At 37.5% G+C, this 27,910-nt stretch overlaps 4 protein-coding genes across 4 annotated transcripts; 2 read left to right on the forward strand and 2 right to left on the reverse strand.

Annotated features, from left to right (window-relative positions):
* Positions 1-237: 237 nt before the first annotated feature.
* Positions 238-4,210, forward strand: LOC105697381. The gene is made up of 3 exons (XM_023433231.1): positions 238-613; positions 1,820-2,054; positions 3,072-4,210. The coding sequence occupies exons 1-3, from the start codon at positions 238-240 to the stop codon at positions 3,985-3,987; spliced, it is 1,527 nt and encodes a 508-aa protein (XP_023288999.1). The 3' UTR covers positions 3,988-4,210.
* Positions 4,211-12,167: 7,957 nt separating this feature from the next.
* LOC105697476 (RRP15-like protein) lies at positions 12,168-14,267 on the reverse strand. Its single transcript, XM_012420832.2, has 4 exons — positions 14,045-14,267; positions 13,350-13,863; positions 12,737-12,950; positions 12,168-12,640 (listed from the first exon to the last, which is right to left on the reverse strand). Exons 1-4 carry the CDS (start codon positions 14,097-14,099, stop codon positions 12,509-12,511), a joined length of 915 nt encoding a protein of 304 aa, XP_012276255.1. The 5' UTR covers positions 14,100-14,267; the 3' UTR covers positions 12,168-12,508.
* A 572-nt stretch (positions 14,268-14,839) lies between these two features.
* On the forward strand, positions 14,840-16,305 carry LOC105697388 (NADH dehydrogenase [ubiquinone] 1 beta subcomplex subunit 6). Its single transcript, XM_012420662.1, has 4 exons — positions 14,840-14,921; positions 15,238-15,499; positions 15,605-15,706; positions 16,082-16,305. The coding sequence occupies exons 2-4, from the start codon at positions 15,254-15,256 to the stop codon at positions 16,220-16,222; spliced, it is 489 nt and encodes a 162-aa protein (XP_012276085.1). The 5' UTR covers positions 14,840-14,921; positions 15,238-15,253; the 3' UTR covers positions 16,223-16,305.
* Positions 16,306-26,339: 10,034 nt separating this feature from the next.
* LOC105697382 (tetratricopeptide repeat protein 25-like) lies at positions 26,340-27,842 on the reverse strand. Its single transcript, XM_012420653.1, has one exon. The coding sequence runs from the start codon at positions 27,840-27,842 to the stop codon at positions 26,340-26,342; it is 1,503 nt and encodes a 500-aa protein (XP_012276076.1).
* Between the last annotated feature and the right edge of the window lie 68 nt (positions 27,843-27,910).

The following is a 27,910-nucleotide window of genomic DNA, read 5'->3' on the forward strand; positions in this document are numbered from 1 at the left end:
TTTTTTTCACTTCCGATATACAGAATGATCCTTTCACATCACCTTAAAATCCCTGATTTCCTGAGTGGGATTGTTACAAAACGCAAATGTCTAAAATTAATTATTTATTCCCGAATGATTGGCTAAATCCGCCTGCATGACTAATTTTTTTTAGTCATGCAGTCAGATGTGTGAGCGCAAATATTGGTGCAACCGATCCTTGCAAAAGTGCAGTTTGTCGTTGCTTTTCCAGGTGAGATGAACAGCGGGGGTAGCGGGGGTGGGGGTGGGGGCGGGGGCGACGGAGTGGGGGGCTTCGGCCTCGGCATCGGAGTGGGGGTAGCCGGAGGGCCTAGCCTCGCCGCGGCGCAGCAGGGCCAGGGCGTCGCGGCGCTGCTGGTCATGCTGGCCGTCCTCTGCTTCATCTTCGCCTACTGCTGCTGGGGCGCCCCCTTCTGCAGGTCCCTCTGCAGGAGACACTGCTGCTGTCGGCTGGAGGACCCCGAGCCCGAGTCTCGATTCGGTAGCAGCGACCAGACCATGGTCGCCACGCCGACTATCATTCTCCTGCCCCATGGCAGAATGCTCGTCGTCGATAGAACCATTTTCACGCAGTTCCAGGCCGACACTACCGGTCAGTTGGCGTTTATTCTAGGAACACGTTTTAACCCTCTATGGGCCCGTGTAACTTTCAGGCTACACTTGAAATGAAAAATTTTTTTTCATTTGCATATATAGGTTCCTAATTGCTGATTTTTCGTTCCCCCAATTTGTTTTTATTTAAAACAAAAATTCGGCCCTTAGAGGGTTAAGGGGATGTGAAAGTGGTGTCCGAAAGCTCAATTGTTCATAAAACTTTTCATAGAACTGGGTGTCTCAAATCGTTTCATACTTTAAAACACCTTAAGGTGATATGAAAATGGCATATGCGTATTTTAAAATCAAAACATCTATAACACTTTTCATCGTCATCAAACTGATACTACCGGTTAGTTAGCGTTTATTCTAGGAACACGTTTTAAGGTTATATGAAAATGCCAGATACGTACTTTTCATCGTCACCAAACCGACACTACCGGTTAGTTAATGCTTATTCTAGGAACACGTTTTAAGGTGATATGAAAATGCCAGATACGTATAAAAAAATCAACATATCACACATTTCATCGTCATCAAACCGACACTACCGGTTCGTTAGCGTGTATTCTAGGAACACGTTTTAAGGTGATATGAAAATGCCAGATACGTATCAAAAAATCAACATATCTGTCACACCTTTCATTGTCATCAAACCGACACTACCGGTTAGTTAGCGTTTATTCTAGGAACACGTTTTAAGTTGATATAAAAATGCCATATACGTATCAATAAATCAAAACATTTATAAAACTTTTTATCAAACTGGGTGCACCGAATAATTTTAAACTTTAACACGTGATTATGGAGGCCCTAATGAATGTCTCCGAACTCACGAAATTTCATCTATCGAAAATAAATTGTTTATTTATCCCGCGACAAGAAACTAAGAGAAACTTTTTTCGGAAAATGAGATTTTCTGAATTTTAAGACCTTCTTTAGGACCTCCATAATCACGGGTTAACGTTTCAAATTATGCGGGGCACCCAGTTTGAGGAAAAGTTTTTTAAATATGATAGAATGACCCTCTCGATTCGTAATTTCATTGCACCTTTCTAAACAATAAGGTACATACGTTCGTAATATGGCATATTTATTCTGACGTGTTTGGATAAAATGTGATATGGAATTATCAACATAATTGTGTATTGTTTTAGACTTCAGTGGTTTATCTTAACTGAATGAAAATTTTTGTATATGGCAGGTTTGGATTTGGTCGAACTGGGCGAAAGTGTAATTCGAGCTCAGAGAAATCCTAGAACGGTAACGCGTCACCAATTGCAGAGCAGTCAAGGTAGCATTTTGGATATGGATGCAGAAACACCCAGCAAAGACAGTTTGGGATCCATTGGTTGTTTTCCGCCTCCAACTTATGAGAGCATCTACGGAAAAGAAGAGGGAGATATGCCGCCTTCCTATTCCGACATTTTGCTACACAGGTCTGTCGATTTCTGTGAAAACATTTAATCATGGGAGAAATTTCTAATCGTACACGTGGGAAAACAAAAATACATTAATTGAACAAAATCGTTTGATTCACATTTGGTCCAGGAAACGTTTTGGTTGAGAGAACTGAATTTAAGTTCACATGAACAATCTCTGTTGTTTCGGTCACATCAAGTGAAGTGAAACACGTCGAGAAATTTCATCGACGTCGATAAAAAAAATATTTCTAAATACCTACGTTACCAACCTTCGTAATTATATCGATAGCTGTGTCGAACTATATTGGGTATTGCATTAAATGGCATACTCTGTATGTCGTTTCCGTACAATAATGATAAAGAAATCGAAGCAAAACTCCAGAAATCTCCTAAATCCATGGTTTTTAATGCTCGGATTGACTGAAGAATGCCACCCTGCGCCATCTGTAATTTCAGTTTCAACTAAATTTTCTATCATCGCTATCACAAAAGCGCATAAGACTCATTTTTTGCCTTCATTTACCGCGGAATTTTCTTCAAATTTATTGTCTAATATACGTACCCATATATTGCAGACATTTAAGGTAATATGAAAGGATCATTCTACATATATCAAAGTATCGTAATATTTATAAAACTTTTCTCCAAACTGGGTGCACCAAATTATCTAAAACTTTAACACGTGATTATGGAAGCTTTGAGGAAGAGCACGCTGCCCTTGAAATTTCATTTTTCGCAAAAAAAAAAGTATCTTTTTCTCTTTCTTGTCCGATGAGTAGAAAATTGTTTCGTGAAAAATGAAATTTCATGAGCGTTATTCCTTAGGGCCTCCATAATCACGTGTTAAAGTTTGAGATAATTCGGTGCATCCAGTTTGGAGAAAGGTTTTATAAATATTTTGACTTTATCTTATNTATGGTATATATATATCACACATTCATATCACCTTAATTCAGGAAAAGGTCTGGAAATTGTTAATATAAATCGATAGTCCGCATCATACGATGACCATGAATTTCTATTTGGATGCAGATTCGCAAACCTGCCATACGAGATCGAGATGCAGGAGTTCTGTCAAGACGGGAAGGAGGATGTAGAAATGCGCAGCTTGGAAAGCTGTCCACACATAATAAGCAACCCCATAAACCCACTAAACTACCCATACGCGACCATAACGAGTCTGTCGGGTCAGAGTCTCGCCCGTCAGAGCCTCGCCAGACGACACTCCGTGATCAGCAATCCATTGGACGACTATTACGTCGACAATGAGCTCGAAGGCTACGGGATAGGTCGTTTGGAAGCTTTCAGACCTCCCAGTGGTCGCAGCATCCTGCGTTCGCATAACAACCTGTCCCGGGCCTCGACCAACTCGAACGAGTGCGTCAATCGAGAGGTTCCCGACAATCGACACCCTGAAGACATAACCCTGACCACGTTCAGGGCCAGTCAAGAGCATCTTCAGGAAGAGAGCCAAAGGACGAACGAAGAGGGCCAACGAATCGGCCAGACGGCACGAAGTCGGATACGGCGAATCGAGAATGAAACTATGAACACGAGGAACCGCATCGGGAGTCCGTCTTGTTCGCGTCGAGAGGTGGACCCTGACCACGTGGACAGGGCTCTTCAGGGTCCTGGGGGAGCGGAGACCTCGAATGTCGAGAGCGGTTCCTCGATAACCCCTAGGAGGGTGGCGGAGAGACTGCACTCTGGAAACGCGAATCGAGGCACGGAAGGTGAGAACAACGAGGCGGGGTACAGGAACGTCAGGTTTCGCATCTCCCTTGTCACGGAGGATCAACTAGATGGTAATCCAGGTGTAAGTGGGGACCACGCGGAAGGAGGTAATGCGTATGAAATCCAAAGAAATTCTACGAGTGAGTCGGTTAATATGGAGGATGATAGCAGGAACTTCGGGGCACTAGCGGATATCAGAGAGAGCAGGGTCTAGGAGGTAGAGGGAACACTGTGAACGGGAGGGACTGTAATAAAGGTTCACCGTGTTTGCATTGAGAAGGGGATAATTGTTATGTATGCAATGGTCATGTGGACCGTGGTCATGTGTTCACTGATCATGGGAACAGTAATTATGTGGACGTTGATAGTGTGAACACTGATCATGTGGACCGTGGTCATGTGTTCACTGATCATGGGAACAGTAATTATGTGGACGTTGATAGTGTGAACACTGATCATGTGTTCACTGATCATGGGAACAGTAATTATGTGGACGTTGATAGTGTGAACACTGATCATGTGTTCACTGATCATGGGAACAGTAATTATGTGGACGTTGATAGTGTGAACACTGATCATGTGTTCACTGATCATGGGAACAGTAATTATGTGGACGTTGATCGTGTGAACACTGATCATGTGAACAGTAATTATGTCATTTCGGCATTTTTATCAGGGCACAGTGGAATTTATCGGAGACCAAGGAACTTGAGAAAATCCTAAACGGTTCAATGAAATACTCGAAGAAATTCGGAATTTCTAACATGAGCGTAAAAAATACATAACTAGGAATGAGCTATATACGTACCTACACTGATAAAAATCGATGGAAATTTACATACATTTTTGTATACCTTACAGATGAAGGTTTACGTAGGAGAACGTAAAAAGGAAAAATTGCAAATTGGAAAATGCATAAATACACATAAAATTGTATATTCACCGTATCAATGCATTCCTATTTGAATTACACGTAACTTATCTGTAATGTATTGTGCCATCAAAATGACCAATGATTGTGTATGTAAATTTACACCGGCATTTTAATCAGGGTACAGTGAAATTTATCGGAGACCAAGGAACTTGAGAAAATCCCAAACGACTCAATAAAATACCGGAAGAAATTCGGAATTTGTAACATGAGCATAAAAAATACATAACTAGGAATGAGCTATGTACGTACCTACACTGATATAAATCGATGTAAATTTACATACATTTTTGCATACCTCACAAATGAAAGTTTACGTAGGAAAACGTAAAAAGGAAAAATTGCAAATTAAAAGATGCATAAATACACATAAAATTGTATATTTACCGTACCAGTGCATTCCTACTTGAATTGCGTACCTCACAAATGCACATTTTTGCATACCTCACAAATGAAAGTTTACGTAGGAAAACGTAAAAGGGAAAAATTGCAAATTAAAAGATGCATAAATACACATAAAATTGTATATTTACCGTACCAGTGCATTCCTACTTGAATTATATGTAACTTATCTGTAATGTATTGTGCCATCAAAATGACCAATGGTTGTGTATGTAAATTTACACCGGCATTTTAATCAGGGTACAGTGAAATTTGTCGGAGACCAAGGAACTTGAGAAAATCCTAAACGGCCCAATGAAATACTCGAAGAAATTCGGAATTTCTAAGATGAGCATAAAAAATACATAACTAGGAATGAGCCATGAATAGAATTTGTGCCAACCGATCGTCAAAGTCAAGTTAAGAAGACTCAGGAAGAATAGTAATGGCAGTAGATTACGGATTACTTATTAGAGCATGTAGATTGAAGGGAGGAACTTATAAACAGGATGTTTCCACTAAACATTATGAAATTTTGAAAGCGAAACGAGAACTTATGAAATTTCGGAAGGATCTCAAAATACTCTTTGACGGTCGATGCAGTAAGGTTTAATGACATGATTAATTACTGGAGCAAAAAAACAAAAAAGAAATGTAAAGCATACCAGAGGGTGATTAAAGTACGGAATATTAAATTTTCACGGGAGAGATAATTCACAATCGCGTACTAATGAATAATGAAGTAAATACTAATTAATCGAGAAGAAAATTCGGAATGGAATTACGATGGGGAAGAAAATTGAAAGAATTATGCCACGAGTTATTTGATATCGAAATGACGTTATCGTGATATTACGCTTGAACAATAGTCATTGAAATTCGGTATGATCCTCATTGCATCCCGGCAATGAATTAAATAGCTGCATTCTGATGAGTCTGAGGAAGAAATGTGCGTACTTAGATTTTTACATTACGTCGAAAGATCTACGGAGACATTCTAAGGGATTTGAATGCGAAAGAGCATCATGGAAGAGGCTCTACTTTTTAATTTTCTCAAGATAGAGAAGAACGAACGTAACTTGCAAATAAGAAGAGGATAATTAACGAATTGAAAGCAATCAGTTGTAGCAATTAGGCACGTGTATACGTGCGGCGGGTATAACAATACACTGAAAATTGTAATGGACAACTCAGTGAACGATATTTTCAATGTACACAGTGCCGATAAAGGTTTTGTCAGATCCGTAATATCTGTTCGGTTTGGCTTCGATTGCGAGGTTTAAAGGGGGAAATATTTTCCGAACGCTATTTCTAGACTTAACGTAATGTCAAAGTTGCGGGAAAAAGGTCTTGCTTATGGAACCTTTTTTTCCGAACTTGGTGTACCGAATCGTTCAAACTTTATAACATGAATTTTTTTTTTAACTTTAATGAATGGCTCCGCTACGGAGACATTCGTCATTATGTTCCGAAACTTGCTGAGCGCTAAGGGTTAATATTTTTTTTTATAGAAAATAAAATTCCGCGAACTTAAATTTTTTCTTTAATTTGTTCGTAGGTATTCTTAATATTTTTTTTATAGAAAATGAAATCCCGCGAAATTAAATTTTTTTTTTATTTGTCCGTAGGTATTCTAAATATTATTTTTATAGAAAATGAAATTTCGCGAGTGTTAGAACCTTCCTTGTAACCTTCATATTCACATTGTAAGGTTTAAAACAATTCGGTACACCCAGTTTGGAAAAAAGTTTCATAAACGAGAGATTTTTGACGCCACTATCGCATCCCCTTAACGAAGTACATGATTTGCAATTATACAATTAAGGACATATTGTAGGGCTGCTTAAGACAAGCATTTACGAAATGTGCACAAACGTGTACATTACCAGCCGAGGACCACACAACGTGCTTTTTGCGAAAGAAAAAGCTAAGTAATTGTTGAACTGCTTATGCGTCACAGCAACAATTAATTCGCTTACATCAATCCGTGTACATAATTTATTCTCTTAAATAGGAATTGTTAACACTTTTTCGGAATCCCCGGAAAAAAAAAAGAAGCACCGTTCATTTAATGGTTCAGGTACAATCTTGAAACATGTTCTGTGTACGCTGAGAAAAAAAAAACATTAGTTGGCTCAACAAAATATGCATTGCGGCAACAAAATCCTGCGAGCAAATAAATCGAGAAAAATGTCAGACTGAGTAAACAACATTTGTTTATATCAACGTCAATTTTTCTTCTCAAGAAAATGCTTCTCGCAATTATAGGTGATTCAGGCTACAATATATATTTCTTTCCGTCAATTAATCTTTTTTTTTTCTCGGCGTACTAATTTTGTTTCAAGCTTCGTGAACAAAGTCCACTGGTTAATCGATAACTATTTGTTTCTTATTTATAAAATAAATTCCGGCTGAGTAATAAGCTAACACGCGACGTGTAATATTATTCATTGACCAAACAAGTGCTGACTACGCAAGCTTATTAAATCGTTGATTATGCAAATATGGAGGGTGTTACATGAGGTTACATAAACAGTGGCCAAATTTCGTATGTATGGATATTTCAGGTGATATGAAAGTGTCATATATACGTACCAAAAAGTCATAATATTTATATAATTTTTCTCTAAACAAAGTGCACCGAATCATTTGAAACTTCATCAGGAGATTATGGAGGCCCTAAGGAAGAACTCGAAGCTCGTGAAAGTTCATTTTTCACAAAAAAAAGTCATCTTCCTTCTAGTCTAGGCTAAATAAAACAAATCTTTTTTTTTTTAATCAAATTTTACGAGCATCGTGTTCTTCCTTAAGGTCTCCATAATCACGTGTTAACCCTTTGGCTACTAAGAGCGCCTGAAGGCGCCCGACGTTTGGTCCAATATTGCCTGCACGGTCAGACGAATTTCGCCCTTATGTCGAAATGGCTCCGTGTTCAAAGGAATAAATATTTCCTTGGTTCATCGAAATTCTTTTTAATAATTATTCTTCGAATTAACGAAATATCTCTTTGGTGCTATTCAATTAACGCGTTGGTTACTAAGAGCGCCTATACGAGCCCGACGTTTGGTCCAATATTGCCTGCACGGTCAGACGAATTTCGCCCTTATGTCGAAATGGCTCCGTGTTCAAAGGAATAAAGTTTCATATAATTCGGTGCATCCAGTTTGGAGAAAAGCTTTATAAATATTTTCACGTTTTGATATATATATATAAAATGACCCTTTCATATCACCTTAATGATCCAACGATAATAATCATTCTTCAGTTGGCTAATCATTTTTGTACTGCGACTACATTTTAGACTCCGAATTGCGATGCGATTGTTCGCCAAAATTGACCCGATATCGCCTAACAATATCAGTTATCTCTCTCTTCCTATCAGTGGCTTGCTTCTATCATTTTAAATTAACATAAACCCTTACCAATGCTCACTGCTTATGAAACAAGACATGCCGATAATAATATTAAGCTTCGGTAAACAATAATTTACAATAATGCTCGAAGTGCAGGACGGGTGGGTACTGTAAATACGTTATCAATTATGGATATGTACTTTGGATAAATTTGTCATGTTTTCACCAAGACAAGATAGCTTTTTAATTCGACTTGAGAGGGACCCCTAGTAGCACAGAATAATTTTCGTTGCAATCTTTATTAAATATCTCAAAGGACAGATTTTTTTAAGATCTCTCGTGGATTTCATCCTAAGATATCCAAAATATTTCTTGATAATCTCTATAACATATTTATGTATAAACATATATAATTTATAAACATGTAATAAGGGTACATTTTCTAATTTACGATTATTAGCGGACACTTCATTTGGTATTAAAAAAAAAACGACAAATCTTTGCAATATTTTTATTCCGCTATGATTATATTTCAAAACGTGTGATTTTTATTGTAAATGTCTTTTAAAACGTTTACAATGTATTTAGCAGATAATATAAAGAAAAAAGCACTTATGTTACAATGAAACGAAACGTTTCGTATATATGTAAGAAAAGTATTACGAAAACACGTGGAGCTAATATTATATAAATATGAAAATAATATTCCGAAGTAAATGCATTGCAAATATTACAAATGTCTGCTGAATATTTACAAGATGTACGATACTCGTTAAATGTATTGGAAATGTAAGAAAATTTTTCGTGCTACTAGGGACATGTTCTAGCCTACATTTCATGTTATTGTGCATTTAATCAAAAATAGGTGTCACATAGATTGTGCATACAATTGCTGCCTCGCACTTGACGTCCAGGTTTTCCTTTTTCCATATACGCTCATGATTGTATACTAGATGATTACACATGTAACTGTTACGTATATAAGCCATTTAAGCATTCTATACGAGAATATATTGAAAGTGATAGCATAAACCAAAGTGAAATTACGAAATAACAGCATAACAAAGTGTCCGTCGACAGAATCGAATACAATCTGCAGAAAAATTGACTGGCCCCCAAAAACAGTCATTTCTGTAATAAATATATATGACAGCGATACGGATTTCCTTCGGTAAAGGATCACGACGCTTTCGTTATGATTTAAATGTAACAATATATTTTTCAAATGGCTGGCTTTCGGATGTCACTCAAATAGAATAGTCCGTCCATGCGGAAGAAAATAAGTACACAAATCTATCTGCTATACTCGGCAACGGCGATATCATTATTTATATAGAGTGGGTCATATGAAAGGTCCACAATTGGTGGAACTTTTGAAGGCACGTCTGTTCCTTGATAAATTCAAAATCACAGTCGATTAATTTCATTCCGCTGATATAAACATACGCAACCAAGGGTGGTGATGGTTTCTAAAACTCTTGAAGTTACTGTTAATGATGAAAAATCAATTATTCCACCTGTGAACTCCTTACGAGTTCTGTTATAAACATTTTTTTTATATAAACATACGCAACCAAATGTGGTGGTGGTTCCTAAAATTCTCAAAGTCACTGTTAATGATGAAAAATCAATTATTCCACCTGTGAACTCCTTACGAGTTCTGTTATAAACATTTTTTTTATATAAAAATACGCAACCAAGTGTAGTGGTGGTTCCTAAAATTTTCGAAGTCACGGTTAAGGATGAAAAATCAATTATTCTACCCGTGAAATTCGTATGGGTTCTGTTATAAACATTTTTCGGATATAAACATACGCAACCAAATGTGATAGTGGTTTCTAAAATTCTCAGTCACTGTTAATGATGAAAAATCAATTATTCCACCTGTGAACTCCTTACGAGTTCTGTTATAAACATTTTTTTTATATAAAATTACGCAACCAAATGTGGTGGTGGTTCCGAAAATTCAAAATCACAGTCGATTAATTTCATTCCGCTTATATAAACATACGCAACCAAGGGTGGTAGTGGTTCCTAAAATTTTCGAAGTCACTGTTAATGATGAAAAATCAATTATTCCACCTGTGAACTCCTTATGAGTTCTGTTATAAACATTTTTTTTATATATAAATACGCAACCAAATGTGGTGGTGGTTCCGAAAATTTTTGAAGTCACTGTTAAGGATGAAAAATGAATTATTCAACCCGTGAAATCCTTATGGGTTCTGTTATAAACATTTCTGAAGTCTGGTTGAATGTGATTATCTTAATCAAATTCCTCAGTTAAGAATACAAGTTTCTAGTACAAAGTTCTTGTTCTACTCAGGAATTCTTTTTCGATTTAATAGAAAAATTATTAGCGTAATCAGATATTTTAATAGTGTCTTCCTAGATCTACTTTATTAATACCTGATATTTTTAACTGAAAAAAATAATAAGGGTATATTTAACAATATCATTCGGTTAAGACAACCGGAATTCTGGTTCTTTTAATTGAAATTTATTTTAAGTGTAATAGAATTCATGATCGAAAATCACATCCATATCATCAGTAACTAGTGTTATCAATCACTTGTTTGTTTAAAAAAGGCGTGCCTCTCCCTTATTAGGGCTAATTACGTTTCTCCAATATTTATCCTTTCACATGACACCCTCTATATATGGGTAGAATAATTAAGATGGACAATTGGATATTTCCCTTCACAGAAAGATAATTAAAAATTCCCAAGTCAATAGTAACCCGATGTACTTACACGTTTTGGAGATAGTTTAACGGAGAAAAAAAATAGCTATATCTGTAACAAAAACCAATTTGGCCCTTTTAGATTAATCATCATAATTTTTCATCGAATTTTAATATATTTATCATTTGTACCAAAAGATATGACAGCATCTTCGAAGAGAAATATTCATCTGTCCATTTTATTTGTTATATCCTGTACGTGTATGAGTAGACTGATGATTTATTCCAGTGACAGATCGTGTCATGTAGATGCAATGATATTTCTGTTGCCAGTCAGCTGCTCTTTGCAGATTAATTTATTTTTCTTTAAACCGCTACGAATAGAATAAGGGGATATTAACTAAGCAAACTGCAAAACGATTCCGTAGATTTAAGGATGCATGATAAAACGAGTACGAATGAGTGATAAGAATGATATCGATAGAGAATGCAGCAATTTTCTACATTATTCCTATATTATGTTTCTAGTTCTTTTTTTCATCGAAACAACCTAATTGCTTTCAATTTTTTGTAAAATTATGTGGACATTCGGCACAATTTCCTTAATTTTGCATATTATGTGAAAGATATTTCAAGTCGTGTAATATTTATCTGTTTTCTGATTCTAAATTCTTGCGTGAATGCAAATACCGAGTACGCAATGTCATTTAATGTACCAGAACAAATATTCTTCATTGTTAACTTTTAACAAATGACTGCATATATATACATTGACAAAGCGTTTAAGTTAATTACAATATTCGAATTGATTCCAAATACAAACCGTAAATCATTCTGTGAATGTATAATTGTGTTACATATTAGTGAGATAAACGTTATCGTTAATGACATGGTGGGCAGCTGTTATTGTTACCGATTCTAAAGTTTTGAGTGTTCGTCAAGCAATGATGGCTGAAGACACCAATTGACTACGTACATTGGCTATGGAATAGACATTAATGATGTTATTTTATGACTTTACTGATGGTATAAGTTATAAACTGAAATAACCTCTGAATAAATCTGTATATTTTACATTCGATAATATTGTTCCGAGATATAAGGTCCAAGGTACAATTGTATAAGGGCTGTAATAAATGAAAAAAAAAAAACAAATTTATATGTCATACATTTTCTTCACAAATTGTAAAATTGGTGACACCACTTCAAAGTGTTTATTTGTAGTTCCTAATTTTAGACATTTTCATCATTTTCGGCACATATATTACACAGTCAATATAAAAACTACTTCCAAAGTTGTTTCGCTCGTTTGTTCAAATGAATTAAACAAGTTTCCCTTATATTTTAAAAAATTTAATAGACGTTTGTTTCTATTAGGTATTTTGTATCAATCGTCTTCACTATCTACATCTTCAGGAGCCGAAGAATCTTCATCTTCTGGAGCTTTTTTATCCCAATCTTTCAGTTTCGCTCCCATTGTAAAATCATCTCTTAGAACACTCCACAGTTTACCATCCTCCTGAAAAGACCAAGTATGTATTTAAAGGATTTAACACTTTATTTTAGCTACTCGTGTGATCCAATAAGGGGCGATTGAATAAAAATGATATCTTACATTTGATTGCCGAGGTTTGGTGTGATTATCTTTTTTAACTGGATTATCTACAGGAATACTTTTCGATTCACCCATTAATACATCCAGGAAAGCGCATTTGTCTATACTTTTCAAAACCTTTTCGCGCTTTCGTTCTGAAGGACCTGCTGTAAATAATCTTTTGTCTATTTCTATCTGCTGTTGCCTTACGACATTGAATAACTGAACGACACCTCTGTAAAATTATGCAAAACATTATATACAGATAAGATCCGGTACAACATTCAATCATTGATGTAAATACAGCAATATATTTGCCGATGGTTCAAGTAAAACATCTAATAATAGTTGCCAGATTGGCCAAAATATATAGATTAAATGCTGATGTTGGTACATGACAGATTTTCTTATTTCATGTGTCAGTCCATGCCATGTAACGTAAAACTGCCCTAACTAAATAAAAAATGACCCGTTTTATTTTTACTCAATTACGTTCTTTTCAAATTTCATATTATCTTAACATTCATAGTGTAAATATATTATCAATTGCATTTAAATGAATAAAAAATGCTAATGCAATGGCTGGACAATAATCTTCTAAAATAAAACTAAAAGTATCGAATAATTGTAATACTTTGTGGCTATTTTCTGCAACCTCTTCTCCCTCTCTCTGTCTGATATCGATGGCTTCACACGAATATTTACGTTCACATCCTTTTTATGCTTTTTGGTATCCTTCACTGGTTTACCTACTTCGGTACTAGCTTTCGAATCTAGTTTCTCATTTTTTATTTCACCATCTTGTCCAGCAATTTCAAAAGGTACACTATCTTCCTTTTTCTTTTGAATCACATCGCATAGTTTTTTAGCTTTCGACAAGACGATAGTTTTCTTTCGTTTGGGTTTTTTCGTCCTCAAAATTTTCTGCATAGCATCCGCCCAGCTTGGGTTTCCGATTACATTATCTGCATTTTCTGTAGTATCAAGGGTATCTTCTGAATCCATGTGATTTTCCTCGCCAATTTCTGAAATGCCGCTACTTTCCTGGTCAGATTCGTTGACTCTCTCAGAATCATTATCATATGACACGTCAACATCCTCGGTCTTTTCTGATGATCTCAAAGAGTCTTTTTGTTTAAACTTTTTAACTGAAACATACCAGCGAATGACATCCTGATCAAGTAACAATGCAATTGATATCCCTAATTCCAAATGAAACATATTTTAAATCTAACGAAACGTATAAAGAAGATTGCTTATCATAACATCAGTTCATAACCTCAAATGTCTTCTAGGTTAAAATGTATATCTTATTAAAATAAAACGCACCATTCTTCTTTTTCGACGATTTAACGCGTTTTGTAGACTCTTTTAAGGTAACCATGGTAATTAATGTAGATAATTACTTCAACATTCGTTCAAATTATACAAAATCTCCTTAACCTGTTTTCAAACAATCAAGTATTCACATGCGCGAACTTGTAGAATTCAACTTGTATACGGTGTCCCACATTTATCGCCCATGTTAGAATACGAATAAATGGAATTATAATTTATCAAACACCCTGTAGTTACATCGGGCGAGGAATTTATCATTTATTAGAACACCACATAGTTACAAAATCTTGAAATACTCCGGAACGTGCTGCCGCTATGAGGATCTCTACATCAATTAAATTCATTTTCCTTTCCATGGTATCCACATGGAAATTTAATTTTTTAAATTAAAATCTCTTGGTGTATCAACAATTTAAACAAACTAACTCTAACTCAATCTTATTTTAGTATATTTATAACATGATATATGAATTCATAAGTGTTCATTCGTAGAACTTTAAATTCAGCGTAGATGTTCACCCTCAATAAATAATTATTATTAGGCCGCTGGATAACTGTAATAATGAAGGTCAGAGATAATTGATTTTTAGATATTTGTGAGGTTATTTATTAACTCAATATGTGTGTGACGTAAGTGTCTCTACTTCGTAGGAGGAAAAAGAAGTAAAATTGTGACTACAGCGCCATCGTGCAGTGGGTTACCTTACGAAAATATTACTCAATTTCTGATGTATCGACCGCGCATGTTCTGTTTCTATGGAAGCCTCCAAATTCATTGCAAGAGTATGTCTTCTTGTCTTCTTTCTATTCGTATCATAATATGACATAACTGGTCCTTTCTAACCTATTTTCGGTTCGTTACAACTAGGTAAGGATATAGTGATATTTCGTCGGTTTTACCGTATTTAGCGTGTAGTTCTAAATAAAATAATTAAACAATTAAACGTAATTAAAATCATTTAGAATTTATAGCTTTCAAAGATACTGAGTCTTGTGTGTGTATGTGTGTGTGTGGTCAGTACATTTAATTATGTTGTCAAAATATAATTTGAGATACTAACGTATGTGTGAACTATTTTCAATTCAATTTGTGGAATACTAATCAACCTATTCACATAGTATATTATTGTAAAGAAATGCAAATTCTATTATGACGATTCAAATAATTCAGGATTTCTTTTAAGCACGGATAGCGTAACCATGGAATCCCCTTCCGGTGGCGTTGCGCCTATGGCCATAGCAGGCCGTATGGTCAGGGAACGAGAACGTCTTATTGGTATGACCGACGAAGAGAGAGCGTGGCGGGCCCAATGGCTTAAGGATCAAGTATTAGCCCCGGAGGAACCTATCGTACCAAAAGGTTATTATGAAGCAAGATATAATCCTATCAGAAGATTTTATCGGGCTCCTCTAGAAAAACTACAGCAATCTCTGGTTGGCTCTGTGGTATGTTTACGTGTTAATTGGCTCTTGTTTATATGTATTTAAATTGAATGTGTAAGCTTATTTTATTTCACATCATTGAAATAAATCTTCTATCATTTACTGCAGGGTTTGCATAAAGCTGAGTTTATTCGCCACTTCATTGGAAAAACTGGATTAATTATATTAGGACTTTGGAGTATAACTTATTATTTCAAATACAATACAAATGTAAGTACTATTAGAAACAGTAATGTGATCATCCGTTATTGAAATGATATTCTAAAAATGTGTCGAGGAAAGTCAAGGTATTCTGTTACTAGTTTTATGAAAAAATTACCAGAAACCTGTCAAGAAATTTAATCAACGTTGATAAAAAAGGTTCTAACTCCCTACGTTATCAACGTTCTTATTTATGTTGACATTCATATTTATGTTGATCATATGTGGCACATTTTTATAAAATCTTATTTTAATAATGAGAGGATTAACCATGGAATAATCTCGTTTCAATCACTAATAATCTGTTTTGATGCTAATGTAAATTTATACTGTGTTTACAATACTATAAAATTTGAAGTATTCAATTACTCGATTTCCTTGTAGGATTGGACTCGTAAAGGGGGTTGGAAAGTCAGTTTCTCTCGTGAGAAGATCTTTCCTAGTGACAAAAATTTTCCACACTATGAAAAGCGTAGTAAGCCTAGTGAATATGGTACACATAAATTTCATAACAGTCCCATATAGTCTGTGAATAGAAGTAATTGCTTTTAGGTATACACTGTTATGTAATACATTGTGTTAAAATCATAATAAAGCTTAAAAATGTATCACTTGCTCCATTATGAATCTATGAATCAAAATGTATTTGGCTCGAAACTCTGCCTCGATTCATTTAGAGTTAATGAAATATTGGTCTTGCGTAACTAACAAAGTATGGTTTCAAAATGCATTTGGCTCGAATCTCTGCCTTGATTCTTGATATACGGAGAGTCGTTAGCTGCGCGGCGAGGTTAAGTTTAATATTTTTTTAACGATAAACTACACGGTTTACGTCAAAAACTTTTAAAAACGCGAAATTATCCAACCCTGTGTAGCGCTAATGAAAAATTGGCCTTGTGTAATTAACAAAATGTGATATGAAAATGTATTTGGCTAGATTCTTGATATACGGAGAGTCATTAACTGCGTGGCGAGGGTAAGTTTAATGTTCTTTTAACGATAAACTACACGGTTTACGTCAAAAACCTTTAAAAACGCGAAATTATCCAACCCTGTGAATCGCTAATGAAAAATTGGCCTTGTGTAATTAACAAAGTGTGGTATGAAAATGTATTTGGCTCGTTTCTTCATATTCGAAGAGTCGCTAGCTGCGCGGCGAGGTTAAGTTTAATATTTTTTTAACGTTAAACTACACGGTTTACGTCAAAAACTTTGAAAAACACGAAATTATCCAATCCTGTGTAGCGCTAATGAAATATTGGCTTTGTGTAATTAACAAAGTGTGATATCAAAATGTATTTAGCTCGATTCTTCATATACGAAGAGTCGCTAGCTGCGCGGCGAGGTTAAGTTTAATATTTCTTTAACGTTAAACTATATGGTTTACGTGAAAAATCTTTGATAACGCGAAATTATCCAATCCTGTGAAGCGCTAATGAATATCGGCTTTGTGTGACAATCAAAGTGTGGTATCAGAATGTATTTGGCTCGATCCTTTATATACGAAGAGTCGTTAGCTGCGCGGCGAGGGTGCGCGCATGCGCCGCTGCTCGCGGAGGGTGTAAGCGTAAGCCCGATCGGCCGGGTTGAACGGCGAGATGCCAACGACCGGCAGAACGGTGTTGCGACGCGAGCGCTTCGCATCGTCCAGTGTCGTCGGACGGGGGTGCCCCGCGGGATCTTCTCCTTCTGCCTCGATGAACCCAGGCCAGTCGACGAGCGGTAAAACGGCCAACGGAGCTGCGCAACAGATTCGGACCAAGTAAAGTGCACGTCTAGAGTTTACGCGGGTGTTGCTTTGAGTGGCTAGAGCTTCGAAAAACGCCGGCCCGAGCGGAATAGAGTCATCCCGCGGACAATATGTTCTTAGAAATCGAAATTGAAATTCCGTCGCACTTTATCTTCAGATCAACTTCGAAATGCTTAAGAGACCGTTAGCCATCCCTGCGGAAGACTTAAGTAAATGAGGAAATCCTGCCGACGTCATGGAGGCATTCAGAAAGTGAGCGACTTCCTTTGATTATTAATTTTTCTTTTTTTTTTTATATATATATATATTTACTTCCTGCCGGGAAATGCAATCACTGGGGAAAGTACATGGCGTTTCTCGATTGTAGGAAGTGGGTGAGATTCGCTCTATGTTAAATGTCGGATTTTATTCTTGTACGTTGGGTATTGTATGTTGACTCTTCTATTGTTTGCCTTCTCTCGTGAAACAGGGTTTCTTTTAATTGAGAGGCGCCTAAAGAAGGATTTTAACACGATAAAGTTAGTACAATGCGATATTGTTATAGACTCGTGCCAGTGTGCTTGTAATAATCAATGAGAAACGTAAAGAATTTGTCCTGTCTTTTGGATATTGAACGAAGTAATTTATCGGAGTACTATTTGGGATATAAAATATACCGAGTATATATTCAAGTCCAGTGAGTTTGGTAAATAATGGTTTATGCACATGTTGCAATTTTGTACAATTTAGAGATATTGAAAATTTATAAAACGACAATTTATAAGATGTGGCAAATTTTTATAGTTTATTTTGCAATGGAACGAATCGTTTGGATAAATAATCCAAAATGTGGTGCCGTGTCACCTAGGAGTTATAATTATAAGTGATCAATAGTATTTAATACGTGGGTATAAATATGCTCGCTCAGAAGTGGAACGGCCTTTACGATCAATGCTTTTCACTCTAGTTGTCGCCAAGGAGGAAACTCTAAATATATGACTACTGGGATGATTGTTACTTGTTGCAGAGATGGCAAGGGCGTATGGAGGGGATTCAAGGTGAGGGCACACACTGTCCAGGGTGAACGTCGTTTCTTGCAACAAAATTCTGTGTCCTATGTACGAAGGCCAACTTCTGTTTCAACAACCACTCTTCGGTCTGTTGACGATATCTTTTTACAAGCAAGGCCAGCAATTATCGCTGGAGGAGGGACACCTGAGAAGTCTGAGCAAGCTATGGGGTCCAGTAAGAGAAATGTTCTTCGTAAGTTCTCCGCAAAGCCGAGCAAGGAAGGACGTTGCGATCAGTAAACAATTTATGAAGATATTGAGCCATGGAACGTGGACTGTATTGTGTGCTGCATTGTGCAGTTTCTCCTTCCTTAAGGAAGTGCTGACGGAACCCAATAGAATCGTTGAAGAGTGTGCAGTTAAACTAATGGTGCGACACTTCTATTATTTTGCATATCATTGGGATAATTTCTCTTTTAAAACCAGTAAAAAAATTTTCCACTTCATAGATTTTGTCTTATTATGAACACGATCTATCCTAAATCTTCTGTTTTTATTAAGAGGATGATTCTATTGATGTCGAATTAATTCTCTTTATCTCAGCCTAATGTTACATTACATTCTTTGCTTCCTTATGTTCTCATTGAATTAGTAAATATTCTCTCGATCATTGACTTCATATATTGATTTCTTGCTAGCACTCTTTCATTTGCACCTCTAATTACACGACTCTACATTTCTCTCGGATGACAATTATATCTTCTCTTTTTAAATCTGGAATTTCTGTTTCTTTCTTAATAATTCATCTTCAATTTCTGGACAACTTTACCAAAATTTCTTTTGGCCCAAATTTCTGATTCTCCTATTTTATTAGAATTTGGCCACAACTACTTCCTTCCTTGTATCTAATGTACTTAGATGTCTTTCACTTACCTGTCTATTATGATATTTATTGATACGTGCAGGGTGAATCTTTTGAAAGATTTAAGATCAGTGTGACAATTGCTGCGAAGAGATATCCATTCGTCGATAAAATGCAAATAATGGTCACCATTTCTTCCGCTATTGTTCTTATTGTTGACAGGGTTGACAAAAATCATGATTTCATTAAAGAATCAGCTGACCGTTTAAATCACGATTGAAATGACGATTTTTGCGGTACTAAAACTGTTAAAAAAGATGCATTTTTAGAAGTAAAAATCAGTTGTTTAAAATCGATAACTTCAATCATGATTTTAATTAAATGATTTAAACCAACCCTGGTTGTCGGTTTCTGGCTTCAAAGTCCTCTACAGCTGATACTATCGAGGTCAACATGAAATTAGAGAGATTAAGTTCTCTTATTGCTTCCATTAATGCAATTATGCATTGCAATATATAGTTAAATTTGTGATCGAGCATTGCTTCCCCATTAACTTCCATGTACTCGTTTGCTTGATCGAACAAATGGATGTACCTTCGCACTAACTAAATCCCATCGATACTTGACCTTTCGTAATAGTCACCCTGTATATTCCTCCTACAAGAGTATGTATACAAAGATATTCTTGTTTTTATGAATTAACATGATTTTCTTTGACTGTTTCAGACGAGATTGCAACAGTCGCACATAAAGGAGAGGATAATGCTGGTATATTCCAGATAGGGAAGCGGAAGGAGATCGGGGGGCCATGCAAAATTACATTAACATTAGGTAAGTAAAGTAACATGTTGAAATTTGCTCGGATATTATGTTGCTCATGGATCGCTGTAAAAACGATTTAAAATGGCCAATGATTATGTTGAAAAGAATGTTCTTCTAAATGAACATTTTCAGTCAAATCAATATCTTGCTTGTCTGTAAACTCTACGCAATGTTGTAACGAATTCAAATTTGCGAAAAAACATAGAAATATCCCACTTGAGTGAAACTTCCGTGCATCTTTCTTGCCAACTCCATAATGTAACTCTTTCGATGTGTATTACATCAATAACTCGTATAACTATCAGTTATCCATGTTTGATCTATAACATTTACAACAACCACAAGGGTGTGTGTAACTATTTGTTTATGTACATATAAAGTTGGGTACTGGAGACTGGTTAAAATATTCAGTTAACTTACATACATAATTCGGCAAACCGTTAAAGATATTGAATACATCTACAGCTAGCATTGTTTAAAGAAATTGCGCGGTTATTATTAAAAGTCAGCAGTAAAGATCACGTTAAGAATTATTCGTTCCATTTTGAATTTCGGCGTTATAATACCGTGAGCTACTCATTTTTCACATTTTCGCTCAATTAGCTTTACGTAATAGACCCCCGGAAGGTGTTCCATTTTGAATTTCGGTGTCACAATCCGTGAAAGATGTCGTTCACGGTGCTTATTTATCTATCTCTTCTTGTATGCTTCACCATTTCGCTTAAAAATTTGTTCCGAGCTAGTTCATACAAATGATCTCGCATTTTCACCCCCAAAAAAATTTGGTAATACCGTGAGCAATTCATTTTTCACATTTACGCTCAATTAGCTTTACGTAATAGACCCTCGGAAGGTGTTCCATTTTGAATTTCGGTGTCACAATCCGTGAAAGATGTCGTTCACGGTGCTTATTTATCTATCTCTTCTTATATGCTTCACCATTTCGCTTAAAAATTTGTTCCGATCCAATTCATACGAATGGTCTCGCATTTTCACCCCCAAAAACATTCGTTAATACCACTAGCTGCTCATTTCTCACATTTTCGCTCAATTAGTTTTACGTAATAGACCCCCAGGTGTTCCATTTTGAATTTCGGTGTCACAATCCGTGAAAGATGTCGTTCACGGTGCTTATTTATCTATCTCTTCTTGTATGCTTCACCATTTCGCTTAAAAATTTGTTCCGATCCAGTTCATACGAATGGTCTCGCATTTTCACCGCCAAAAAAATTCGTTAATACCGCGAGCTACTCATTTTTCACATTTTCGCTCAATTACCTTTACGTAATAGACCCCCCGGGGAGAAGCGTGTATCGTGTCCGGTATATCGCAATATTTATTGATAGGTTATGTTCGTCGAAGACATATGTACACCCCCTCTCCTCGCTCCCCTCCTGCCCGCGAAGATTAAGAGCGGCAACATGTAAGGACCGAAACTAGACTGCCGTTTACCCTCGTGGCTACTCCACAGCGTGCAACAGTTGGGGGAGCGCCATTCAAATAACCCCGTGTGCCTTGCCGAGCTCCTTCTCGACTCCAACACGAACGCTCGTGAGTCTCGGCCGTCTATCTTATCGCGTCGGGCGAACAAGTGTCCACAAGTTTTAAACCTGGATCCGAACTCGGTCCAGGAGTACATTCATCGCCGTACATTCGGTTGGCAGGGTCCCCTCGTACACGTAATTCCTATCTACGTGTGTGCGAGCGGTCCTTCCTGTGCGTAACCCCCGCACACCCCGCCGATCAATACTCACCTGCACGAGTTCGCCCGACCAGGACTCCGCGCATACTTCGACCGTACACTCACACCCTCGCACTTACCATGTAGACATGGCACATTTACCCCGGCGCCTTCCTACCACTGCACGAACTTACATGATTGATCGCCTGATGGGATACACTTGAAGTTAACGGCCGCGTATCACCCTAGTCGAACGGCGAGGAAAAAAGGAATAAAGACTAGTTTCCCTGTAGGGGCTTCGAAGTATTTTTTATTTTTTGTTATTCGTTGAAGGGGTGGGTTAAGCTTTGAATTTCCTGTAAATTTTATGTGTGACTTGTCAGGAAACTCGGCAGAGTCCCGCTCCAATTTATTAATAAATAGTATGTCAGCTGTTTACTGTCAAATATCATCCGCGTTGATGGCGCGGGAGAAAGAATAAAGATTGGATCCACTTTAGAGGCTTTGATGCTTTTTTTTTTTATTCGTTGAAGGGGTGAGTTAAGCTTTGAATTTCCTGTAAATTTTATGTGTGACTTGTCAGGAAACTCGGCAGAGTCCCGCTCCAATTTATTAATAAATAGTATGTCAGCTGTTTACTGTCAAATATCATCCGCGTTGATGGCGCGGGAGAAAGAATAAAGATTGGATCCACTTTAGAGGCTTTGATGCTTTTTTTTTTATTCGTTGAAGGGGTGAGTTAAGCTTTGAATTTCCTGTAAATTTTATGTGTGACTTGTCAGGAATCTCGGCAGAGTCCCGCTCCAATTTATTAATAAATAGTATGTCAGCTGTTTACTGTCAAATATCATCCGCGTTGATGGTGCGGGAGAAAGAATAAAGATTGGATCCACTTTAGAGGCTTTGATGCTTTTTTTTTTTATTCGTTGAAGGGGTGAGTTAAGCTTTGAATTTCCTGTAAATTTTATGTGTGACTTGTCAGGAAACTCGGCGGAGTCTCGCTCCAATTTATTAATAAATAGTATGTCAGCTGTTTACTGTCAAATACCATCCGCGTTGATGGCGCGGAAAAAAGAATAAAGATTGGATCCACTTTAAGGGCTTTGATGCTTTTTTTTATTCGTAGGAAAGGTGGGGTAAGCTTTGAATTTCCTGTAAATTTTATGTGTGATTTATCAGGACATTCGGCAGAGTTACACATCAATTTGCTTATAAATAGTATGTCAGCTGTTTACTGTCAAATATCATCCGCGTTGATGGCGCGGAAAAAAGAATAAAGATTGGATCCACTTTAGGGGCTTTGATGCTTTTTTTTTTTTATTCGTTGAAGGGGTGGGTTAAGCTTTGAATTCGCTGCAAATTTTATGTGTCATGTATCCGGAAACTCGGCAGAGTTTCGCTCCAATTTATTAATAAATAGTATGTCAGCTGTTTACTGTCAAGTATAATCCGTATTGATGGCGCGGAAAAAAGAATAAAGATTGGATCCACTTTAGGGGCTTTGATGTTTTTTTTTTATTCATAGGAGGGGTGGGTTAAGCTTTGAATTCCCTGCAAATGTTATGTACGATTTATCAGGAAACTCGGCAGAGTTACACATCAATTTGCTTACAAATAGTATGTCAGCTGTTTACGATCATGTATCTGCGTTGATGGGGAGGAAAAAAAGAATAAAGGTTTGATCCCCTTTAAGGGCTTTGATGCATTTTTTTTATTCGTAGAAGGGGTGGGGTAAGCTTTGAATTCCCTGCAAATTTTATGTGTGATGTATCAGGAAAGTCGGGAGAGTCTCGCTCCAATTTATTAATAAATAGTATGTCAGCTGTTTACTCTCGAGTATCATCCGCGTTGATGGTACGGAAAAAAGAATAAAGATTAAATCCACTTTACGGGGCCTTGATGTTTTTTTTTTACTCGTAGGAGAGGTGGGGTAAGCTTTGAATTTCCTGGAAATTTAATATGTGCTGTATCAAGAAACTCAGCAGAGTTAAATTACTAATAAATGGTATGCCAACTATTGACGTCCACCTATCATCCACGTAGATGTCAAGAAAAGAATAAAAGTAGGGACTTCTGTTGCATAGTTTTTAGATTCGTACGAAAATTAACGAAGACAAATTCGCTGTTGATTTTAATCTTGCTGTAGGCCAAATTACTAATAAATAGTACACCAACTGTTGATCAGGGTTCTTGCGTTTTGCACGATTAACTACTCGGGGTGGATAAAAAGCCTGTCACACGTAATAGCTTCTTCGCTGTTATTTTCTATCGTGTTGTAAGCCAAATTACTAATAAATAGTACACCAGCTGATGATCTGGGTTCTTGCGTTTTGCACGATTGAAGTGAATAAAGCCTCTCACACGTAATAGCTGCTTCGCTGTTGCTTTTAATCGTGTTGTAGGCCAAATTACTAATAAATAGTATACCAACTGATGATCTGGATTCTTGCGTTTTGCACGATTGGGGTGGATAAAGCCTCTCACATGTAATAGCTTCTTCGCTGTTGATTTTAATCGTGTTGTAAGCCAAATTACTAATAAATAGTACACCAATTGTTGATCAGGGTTCTTGCGTTTTGCACGATTAACCACTCGGGGTGGATAAAGCCTCTCACACGTGATACCTTCTTCGCTGTTGATTTTAATCGTATTGTAAGCCAAATTACTAATAAATAGTACACCAACTGTTGATCAGGGTTCTTGCGTTTTGCATGATTAACCACTCGGGGTGGATAAAAAGCCTTTCACACGTGATAGCTGCTTCGCTGTTAACATTTTACCGACCGGCGAATTTGGAAGTAAATGGCGATCACGGGTATCGCAAAACCGATTAATAGGCTTCCGGTCGGTAAAGTGTTAATTTTTATAGTGTTGTAAGCCAAATTACTAATAAATAGTACACCAACTGTTGAACAGCGTTCTTGCGTTTTGCACGATTAACCACTCGGGGTGGATAAAGCCTCTCACACGTGATAGCTGCTTCGAGCCAGGCACGTAGTCGATTAAATCTCGGGCCAAGTGGTTAAGAACGACTATGGCGTCTAGGGGCGAAATGAATTTTCGAAAAGCAAATCTCCGGACGTGCACCAACGGATACTTAATGCTATCAGAGCAGATCTGCGGGACACGAAAATACCTTTGCGAGTAATAACCCCCTCGGATAATTAAATTGCGTTTACCACGGTCTTATGAATATTACGGTGGCGTTCTAATGTTTCAGTGCAGGTTATTACAACTTGCGATACGTTCTTCATCCCCGTAATTGCGATACACTTTATTGATGGAATTTCTCAAAAGTGGGGCTCTTCTATAATATTTCCAGGGGCCTTCCGACAGTCTGTTCTTCAATTATTTCCTTACGCTGCGTTGTGCTACATCTTCCTCCCCCTTCCCTCACTTTAACTTCTTCTTTTTTTTTCCCTTGTCCCACTTAGCTCTTCCTTTGTTTCGCCCCCCTCCTTGAATTCTTTTCTTCTTCTTCTTTTTTTTCCCCCGTTTCTTCACGTTTCATTTTCCTTTCCCATTTCCTCGCCTTCCTTCTTCTATCTCCATTCCTCCGCTTTACTGCATTTTTTATTATCGCTGGTTTTGGAATTGACCTGCTCTATTTGTAATACATGTAACGGAAGTATTAATTCATTGCGGCTCCGGTGGACTTAATTAAGGTTTTTCCTTAAGGCTTTTAACGAATCGGTGCTTGTAGAATACTCATGGCATTTGATTTCATTAAACCGATTTCCGATGCTTTCGTTCCTGTTGAATATTTCGCGCTGTACCTTTTCTGCCTGACTCTAGGTCCCCAATATCTCTCCGAATTATTTGAGTTCTGGACGTCCCCAATTTATATTTCCCCTCTCTTACATTTCGTATCGAGCGTCCCGAGGTACTCATAGGGAAGCTTTTGTCTGATTCTTGGAATTTCAGATTTTCAACATATATTTTAGATATCTTCAAATGCAAATGAAGACAATGTAAAGAAATCTGTTGTTTGAGATCTTTAGCAAAGATTCTCAATATCTTTCCGAATTATTTGAGTTCTGGACGTGCATAACTCATATTTCCCCTCTCTTGAATTTCGTGATCTTTGATTCCCTTTTCATTATCTTGCACTTTCCTTTACGTGCATTCTATTTTCATTATATGTTTATAAATTAAAAGATATAATATTGATACATGTTCATGAATCATTCAAACTAAATATATCATTCAGATTTTTCAACAAATATTTTAGATATCTTCAAATGCAAATGAAGACATTGTAAAGAAATCTGTCGTTTGAGATGTTTAGCAAAGATTGCAAACAAAATATTTAGCAATTATTCTGTGCTATCAGGGTCATGATTCCTTTTTTCATTATCTTGCACTTTCCTTTACGTGCATTCTATTTTCATTATATGTTTATAAATTAAAAGGTATAATATTGATACATGTTCATGAATCATTCAAACTAAATATATCATTCAGACTTTTCAACAAATATTTTAGATATCTTCAAATGCAAATGAAGACATTGTAAAGAAATCTGTCGTTTGAGATGTTTAGCAAAGATTCATAATATCTCTCCGAATTATTTGAGTTCTGGACGTCCCCAATTCATATTCCCCCTCTCTTACATTTCGTATCGAGCGTGCCGAGATACTCATAGGGAAGCGTTTGTCTGTTTCTTCGAATATCGACTCTGCGAAAGAACTCTCCACCTCTTGCGGTCTTCCGTGCGCCGCCATCTTGGATTTCCCGGTAGAAATCCTGCCGCTTCTATTAAACTCGTCGTTTTGCATCCCCTTCGTGGAATTCACCCGATAAATCGTTCCCTTAGCTTCCAAACTCTTCCTTCCTTCCTTACGAAGCAACAGAAGTTGTCCTGAATCCTGTTCATTCCCTTTTTTATCAAAATCTGTACCTTGCCGCAGGCCACGCGCGCCCTGGCCCGACAAATCCCTATTTATAGGCTTTAATTGGGACTTTCTCAAGGCCTTACCAACCTCCCCTAGTAGCTCTTTAATGTAAACCAACATTACACCGTCGCCCTCTTTTTCCGTGATCCTCGCGGACGAGTTTAGCGTCTCCATTGCTTCTCCGAATCTTCCCAACTTGACCAGTGCCTGGCCTCTTAGCAGTTTCCCGTGGAGTAGCCATTTCCTGGTGCCCGCTGTTGTCGCTGATTCTAGACACCTAGAGGATGCTTCCAGGGCTTTGGAATACTTCCCAGTCTCCAAGTAGCTACGGCCGATCTCGTGCCACGTCCACGCCCTTGGTACCGAGTCCGCCATCTTGTTTACGAGACTCTCCCACGCTTTCGCCGCCGCGTCAAGATGGCCGAACGTGAGATGCACTATGCCCAAAGTTACCAAAGCCTGGGTCTTCAGCACGAGTTTCCGCGACTTTCTTGCCGAAATAATCATCTTCGTAACGCTGTCGACCGCTCGATCGTGGCGACCCTGCGCTACGGAAGCTAAAGTTATGAAATTATAAGCGATCACGTGGTACCGATGAGGCTCTAGAAAAGCGTCCGCCATCTTGGCAAGTTCCTGCGCGACGTGGAAGGTTAAATCGAGTTTACCTCTGGCAAGTGATCTCTCCAGATCCCTCGTCATGTTAAGGGCCAGTCTCGTAATTCGTTTAATCGTAACTTCTGAGGTACCCAAACCCGCGGCTGGCGAACCTAACCTCCAAAAGTCTTTGCGACCGTCCAAGTATCTGAGAAGTTTCTCGATCGTCGCGGCCGAGGGGTTGTCTTTTAAGATCTTTTCGAATACCGATGCCGCAGTTTCGGGGCTCAGGATGGCTGCCAGTGGTATTTCGAGGTTGGGGAGAGACAAGAGCTTTTTTATACCAGGGGGTGGATTGATGGAGGAGTTTATCGCTTCTATCGCTTTACTGGACGCCATGTTGTGTCTCTTATCCCATGGACGAAGCTTTTCTGCCTTGTTGTACAAGATCATTGCTGACTCGTAATGGCCTTGATGGTAGAACCTCGTGCCTTCTCGGTGGAGGGCTTCGACAAATTGCCGGCTCCGAACTTCTCCGAGCTTCGGACTCATTTTCTCGGTAATTGGATCGCAACTCGTCCTTTACTGCGACGTTTTTCATACCTTTGAAGAGGACCTAG

Source organism: Orussus abietinus, unplaced genomic scaffold (assembly GCF_000612105.2).
Source record: "Orussus abietinus isolate OABI.00-Male unplaced genomic scaffold, Oabi_2.0 scaffold614, whole genome shotgun sequence".
NCBI classification, from domain to species: domain Eukaryota; kingdom Metazoa; phylum Arthropoda; class Insecta; order Hymenoptera; family Orussidae; genus Orussus; species Orussus abietinus.